This window comes from Herpailurus yagouaroundi, unplaced genomic scaffold, assembly GCF_014898765.1.
Source record: "Herpailurus yagouaroundi ecotype Mexico unplaced genomic scaffold, PumYag 100, whole genome shotgun sequence".
Taxonomy (NCBI): domain Eukaryota; kingdom Metazoa; phylum Chordata; class Mammalia; order Carnivora; family Felidae; genus Herpailurus; species Herpailurus yagouaroundi.
The window spans coordinates 18,360,798-18,368,228 of NW_024412391.1; the positions used below are offsets into that span (position 1 = coordinate 18,360,798).

Consider the following 7,431-nt stretch of genomic DNA (forward strand, 5'->3'; position numbering starts at 1 on the left):
GAAGGAAGGAAGGAAGGAAGGAAGGAAGGAAGGAAGGAAGGAAGGAAAGGAGAGGGTAGAGTTTCTCTCATTAGGAAACCAGCCCCAAGATGAGACACCCCACTCTGCGGCCCCTCCTAACAGCCTTGGCTTCCCATCCCCACAACACCTAACACAGTAACTCTCACTTAACAGGAGTAAGATAAATGTTAGTGGCACTGAATGGAATTGACGTTTCAATAGCTCTTCTTGTGGGCAGAGGAGGATGTTAATCTTTAGTAGAGATTACACCTCATTATTTCCTTCCCTAAGATCAGCACTTACTCCCCTTTTCATAAGGAGAGAGCTGAAGAAGAGGCTGAGGAAAGGAGTAACTTCAGCTACATTTTGCCCAATGAATTACAACTCCCATTCTACTGTGCCACAGAGCCATCTGGTAGGGCCTGGCGACAGCAAGTACTCCAGAAGAAACAGACATGACCCTGCACACTCCAAACCAAGTGTCCCAGCCTTCCACAATGGCCATCATGAAAGAATTCTCCAGCCAAAGAATAAGAGTAACAGGAGTTTATTCTGTACTGGACATAGGGAACAATAATGAAAATGCATTTACACTTGGGTGTTATAAAAAAAAAAAGGTCATTTCCTTTCCGGGAGAAATCCACCTACCAAAGTCTATGCCCAGGTAGAACAGATAATCACAACTAAAATAACATAAAGAACCTATTTCCGACTCAAAAGCAGAGTTAGGAGGTAACTGGATTAGGCCTGGGGTACACAAAGTAATTTTTCCATAGAAAGGATTCCTCATCATAGTTCTTCCAATACTTTAAAAAGCTACCTTCTAGACCTACATATAAACCTCAGCAATCCTATTCCACACATTTCAGTGCCACTTCTCACCTGTGTGGCAGCCTCGCAACTTTCTCTTCTCAACATCAAGGACCAACACTTGAGGAAATGTCAAGAGCTCCTCTTCTTACGAACTCAAAAGTTGAGATCCACTTTCTAAAAGTGAGTAGTAGTTCAGCAGATTTGTCCAACTCTATCAGCTAACTAATATCTCCCTAGAAAATGTCTCAAAAATCAGATGATAATCCTGCCAAGATCTTTAAATGGCTCTTAAATACAGAGAAAAAGAAGAGAAGCAAACCACAGGCCATCAAACACCAAATGCACATCCCACCCCCCCACCCCCATCCAACCCCACACAGGCCAGTCTGCATGGGCACACTCACTGGATGAAGGATGGTACCCAGGATGTTTTGGTTGTGGCAGCTCTCCAGAATGATCTGAACATCTCTCTGAAGTAGTCGAGACTCGGTGAAAAATTTGGCCTCTGCAGCAAAAGGCTCTGGTGTTTCACTGCCATCTGCTTCCCGTCGAAAAGTTGGGCACTAAAGCAAAGGTAAAGTAGGTGGGTAGTACAGCCTAAATGTGAGTGCCAGGCACTCTCACCCCACACCAAACCAGCCAAAACCACAAACTCCACAAAGCTAAACCAGGTAAGGTCTCAAATCAGGCCTTATAACCCCCTTTTTAAAACATATTGGTAAAAGTGACTAGAAATAGATCTTCTCAGACTTCTTGGTAAGGCAAATAAACTCAGGTCACTATCATGAGGAAATTTTAAATTATAGTTGAAAATGACCCCTTGCCAAGAAAAGATTCATCAATGCCTAGTTTTAAATTCCTGATTTTTTAGAAATCAAAAATGGATACCCCACATTGAGACAAACCATTCTCAGCAAACATCAGAACCTCCCATCTCTCTGGGTCTCAACAATCTCTCCACACAGCCCACTCCAAACAGACACTGAGTACTTTAAAATAGTTTTTTAAAAAATCTTTAAAATAATTTTCTAATCTTATTTGATCTAATGAGAACAGTCCCACTGCAAAGCTTACAGTATACAGTACTCTAGTCAATGTTAATGGCCCATACTAGGAAGAGTCAATAAGTCCAAAATCCCAGAGTAGAAGAATCCACCTGTCACTGAATGCTTCTACAAACCCTATATCCACCCCATAGCCCAGTGTATGGTCTGACCTTGATCCCTGACAGCATGACCGTAACCAGGTAGTAATCTGGGAGGAGCAGGGCCCTGACCACACTGCCGTCCCGCACATGCTCGATGATAGCTGCGTGACAGAAAAAATAGCTTAAGTCATTAGCAAAAGTCATGCCAGGAATGAACAGTACCCAACCAAGCTGCATTTAACACAGTTCATCTCCCCAAAACCCTCAGAAAGCCTCCCTCTGAGAAGTGACAAAGCACTGGGAGATCACAAGTGTGCACACAACAGACTCTTCTACAAACTACTCCTGGGAATACAGATTAGACTGACTTCTCCGTCTTCTGAACTTCCTGGGATCTCACGGCTCATCCCTGAGCTTTGTTATCCGTAAAGCTAGGATACTTATCTGAGTACCAGGTGCCAGCAAAAAAATAATGGGTCAGATCTGTTAATAATTTTACTCAGTCTGTAGTTAATCGGGTCTCAAAACTGGGCCAAGAACTATAGCGTGCATGCGTGTGTGTGTGTGTGTGTGTGTGTGTGTGTGTGTGTGTGTGTTTACATCTTTACAGAATATACATTTCAGGGATATTATTTAAGCGGCATCTTTTAGAAAACAGGAAGATCCCCAATGTGGAAAATTACCAGCAATTTACTACCCTGCACCAGCAAAGGACTAACTTCTGTCAAAATATACCTGATGTAACCTATGTAAACTGCATTCAAGTTACCTTCCAAAATACCATGGTGTTGTTGCACTCTTAACAATTCCTTTAGATACCAAGTAAAATAGTTTTGGTAAACCTCAAGAAACTTGAGAGCAAACAGAAATCACCCTGCATCATGTCGGTCTTTTCCCACTAGCCTCACCATTGACAGGCTTCTGATGGTGCGAGTCCACAAAGTGCCTTGGGTTCTCAATGGTGTACTTGAGGTCCCGAATAGTATGTGAACCGTTCCCCTCACTCCACATCCCTTTCTTAGCTGCCTTTGCTTGTTCCTCACATTCCGAAAGCCGGTTCTGCTCAGGACTAGGACGTGAAAAATAAACATGTGTGGGTTAGTGAGTTCACAACAAGAAGGAAAAAAAATCAGGCTCTTCTTTGAACTCTTTCTTCAGCATCTGCTCCCCTTGAAGATACCAAAGCACTCGTTTCAGATCTACGGCTGCAGACCCAAGCCTATAACCAGAAAATCACCATGAGTGCAATTTCCGGATTCCAGACTTGTTCCCTCAAACAACAGATTCGCTCGTAAGAGCATTTAATGAGAAGATACAAAGAACACACATCTCGGTACTGCCACCATCAGTGATTACAAGAGAACAAGTTGGTGGCTCACAGGGAAGCCACTCCAGGGGGTACAGCTTCATTTAACCATCCCAGAATCAGGAACTGGAATCCAGGCAGAACTCAGCAGGACACAGCACAAAGAAAGGGACTAACAATCATCCTTACTGCTCTTGTCTACAGAACAGAGCTGGGGAATGCAGAGCAAATACTGTTATTATAGATGTCACCCCAAAACTACTTACACATTCAATAAGACCAGCTCAGCAAAAACAGTTTGAAAAACCTCCATTGTGAAAATGGAAGACTCCTTCTTCATGAAGCAAGAAACCAAATATATAGGAGAACAGCCAGAAAGCCAAAAGATAGACCAAAAAACAAAGTGCATGCTCTCGCTAGCTCGGTCGTGCGCGTGCGCACTCTCTCTCTCTCTCTCACACACACACACACACACACACGCACACACACACGAGATAAAGGAAACTGTGAACTGCAGGGCCTTTCCACAATCTCAATACCTTAATGGTGACATTAATGGCTGTATGCATAAATTCAGTCTCCCACGTTGAGCAGTAGGGATACCGGAACAGGGATCCCTGACCTACAATTTCTCAAGCCGGAAGTCTTCAGTACTGTTGTATCCCCCTTCCCCCCAAAAAGGACAGTCACATCGTTGGGGACCCAAGATTGCAAACAGAATTCAATAAAAAATGTACTTCAGAGATAGAAAGAAGCAAACATATAAACCGAGAAAAGGAGAATTTAAGTAAAGACAGCTTCAGAGAAAAAAAGACTGGGACTCCAGGGGAGATTTCTTTGTTGAGATGGTACAATATAGGTATGGGCTTCTTAAAAATTTTCATTCTAGTTGCAAACTGGATTCCTAAAAACTACTGCCAACAATAATCATGCCAACAGTCCTTAAGATATAACTTCAGCATGCTTCCAAAACACCACCTAAGACAAATGTTTTTATTCATTAAATTCCCACATGCTCACTCCCCAAGTATAGGCTCCAGCAAATGTTTTTCTGCAGTTAAAAAGGACCCTCAGAAGTGTATGGTTATAGGGCTGGCCCCAAAGTTTATGAAGGCAGGAAGAATGCAAAAAGTACATTCTTGCCTTTGCTCATTCCCATCACTGGTACAGTTCATGCAAATATTTACCTAAGGCCTTTTATGCACCAACAACAGTCACATATAATATATCAAGGACTTAACGATTTAAACAGCATCTTTAACCTCCAAATTACTGATGTAACATATCACTTTTCAGAGACTAAAGTGTTAATTAAAGCCAGCTGCAATCCATCCTACTGCAAGCCAATACTGGTGAACTTGAACACGATACATGTACTATAAAGCTTACATAACTAACACTCATTTCCATTAAGTTCACACTGCCATTAGCTAAACAAATACAGTTTTACCTATTACTTAACCATCTACAGATCTACGGACCAAAACAGACTTATAAGGCTTTGGAAAGAGACAGAATTTTCCCTGATTTTAAAAACAGAACCATTGAGCCCTTATCAGTTACCCTTGCTTCTTCTAAGCAGCAGCTTTTTGCTTTGAATTCTATTTATTCACTTCACTTTATTTTTTATTGCACTTACTTCTTGTGCATGCTATATTGTATATTTATTTGTTTATTGGGTTATTGTCTGTCTCCCCATTAAAATGTTAGCAGAAGCTATCTCTGTTCATGGCTATATTCTCAGTGCCCAGAACACAGGCTGGCACACAGTAAGTGCTCAATAAATCTTTTGGGATGGATGGATAAATACTCTGTAACTGAAGGTCAGTGGTATAAGACATAGCCTATTGGCTCTTATGAATATAAATAATGGAAGTATCTTGTCTCAAAGCCTACTTTTAAAGGCGTTGTACATGTCAATGCCACTGTATGCCAGGGGATAGGAAAGAAAATGCAGCAAGCCACTGTAGAGCTGACTACCCACCCCACTTGAGTAACCCCAGCTCTCACAATGGAATAGAAGGGGACAGAAGAGTAATGAACACTTACTTATTAGCTCTCATGCCTTCTCTCCGGGTGGCCAAACCCTCCGCAACCAAAGACTCTGCAATGTTTTCCCCATTGGTATCTGAGGAGGAAAAAGGGAATTAAACACAAGATTCAAATCTCCCTCCAGCAGCAGCAGAGCTCAAATGGAACCACTTTAACCCTTAGCTCTTCAAGGAGAATGATGTTGCCAGAGAATTGGACAAGGCAGCAATACAGTGTTGGGTTTTTCAGAAAACCTCTTCTCCTAAAATGTCTACTCTCAAAGACCCAAAGGTCTATAAATCTTCTTAGGACTTTGTTTCCAATTTTCCTGTGTATCTCCCAGGCAAAAGGCAATCTTGGGGACTGAAGGAAAACAAGGCATATACGGCAGCCCAGGAGAGTATAAAGAACGCTGACCTAAGGAGCAGAGGTCTGGGGCAGAATACAAATTCTGCCACTTGCTAGCTTAGACGAGGTCTCTCGGTATCTCAATTTATTCATCTATAAATAGGCAAGAGTACCTGCCACGTGGCTTTTTGTGAGAATTAAACCACAATGTCTGTAAATCTCTTAGCACAGTGCTCAGCACAACAGCAGGAATTAAAAACAAATCAAATGAGTCGTCACACCTGTACAATCATATGGCTTCGTTTAGGAATGTCTATCACGTTTTACACAGAAAGTCCAATTCCTCCCAGGATGCCCTATTATCTGCTCCAAGAGGACACCAAGACAAGCTACACCGTTTGTCAAAGACTTTCTCCTGCTCTGGGAGACACGGGGGCAGAGGTAATGTCTAGGTTTCTAATCTGTCATACAGCAGCAGGCAAGAAAAATGAAGTTAAACTTAAAACCCAATCTGATTAGGTTCTACCTGGGCACCTGAAACATTAATTGCATTTCCATGCTATTGAAAAAGGTTTCTGGGGAGCCTGGGTGGCGCAGTCGGTTAAGCGTCCGACTTCAGCCAGGTCACGATCTCGCGGTCCGTGAGTTCGAGCCCCGCGTCGGGCTCTGGGCTGATGGCTCAGAGCCTGGAGCCTGTTTCCGATTCTGTGTCTCCCTCTCTCTGTCCCTCCCCCATTCATGCTCTGTCTCTCTCTGTCCCAAAAATAAATAAACGTTGAAAAAAAAAATTAAAAAAAAAAAAAAAGAAAAAGGTTTCAGACTGTATATTCCCTTAAATCTCTGCTTGTCAGACAAAGTGATAAAGGAATTGCCACATAAAAATCTTTAATATGGCAGAGAACAAGGTCCCAGATAAACAAACACAGGAGTCTAGCTGATAGGTAATGTCAGCACAGAATAAAATTCTGTTGAGATTTATATTCGATACACTATATATCAACTTCTATAAGCACTAACAATATACACACCACCCCCAAACCCCGCCTAAATGCCTTGCCATTAGCATTGCCCAAATTTCTACAGAATCAAATTAAACCTCTTTTCCTACCAAGGAAAGTTCAGATGAATGATATTTCTACAAGGAATTCTCAGGTTCTGGAGCGCTTAGGTGACTCAGGCAGTCAAGCATCTGACTCTTGATTTCAGCTCAGGTCATGATCTCACAATTGAGATCAAGCCCTGCCATTAGGCTCTGTGATGCACCTGGACCCTGCTTAAGATTCTCTTTCTCCTTCTCCCTCTGCCCCTCCACCCGCCCCCCTCAAAAAAAAAAAAAGAATTCTCAGCTTCTGAGGCTGAGCACGGATCATAAGAACCTTTCCACTGAGGTTACTGTTGAAGCCAGACACAGACACACAGAACTATCTGACATTAGCAAGTATTGCACTGGTTATTTCAAAGCAACAAGAATCCCAAAGAGCAAAGTCAAAAGGAAGGGTTTTTAAGGGTTTAACAATTAAAGGAAAAGTTGAGGGGTACCTGGGTGGCTTAGTCGGTTAAGTGTCCAACTCTCAGTTTCCACGCAGGCCACGATCTCATGGTTCATGAGATCAAGCACCACATTGGGCTCCAGGCTGACGGCACGAACCTACTTGGGATTCTCTCTCTCCCTCTCTCTCTACCCTTCCCCCCAATCACGCACACATGCTCTCTCTCAAAATAAATAAACTTGAAAAGAAAGAAAGAAAGAAAGAAAGAAAGAAAGAAAGAAAGAAAGAAAGAAAGA

General features: G+C 42.4%; 1 protein-coding gene across 1 annotated transcript in view; it reads right to left on the reverse strand.

Annotated features, from left to right (window-relative positions):
* SND1 (staphylococcal nuclease and tudor domain containing 1) overlaps positions 1-7,431 on the reverse strand; it is a 426,272-nt gene that overhangs the window by 379,257 nt on the left and 39,584 nt on the right. The window contains exons 4-7 of the mRNA XM_040472057.1: positions 5,316-5,394; positions 2,869-3,029; positions 2,030-2,121; positions 1,218-1,376 (exon numbers count right to left, since the gene is read on the reverse strand). Coding sequence (XP_040327991.1) covers positions 1,218-1,376; positions 2,030-2,121; positions 2,869-3,029; positions 5,316-5,394 — 491 coding nt within the window. The remainder of the gene's footprint in view (positions 1-1,217; positions 1,377-2,029; positions 2,122-2,868; positions 3,030-5,315; positions 5,395-7,431) is intronic.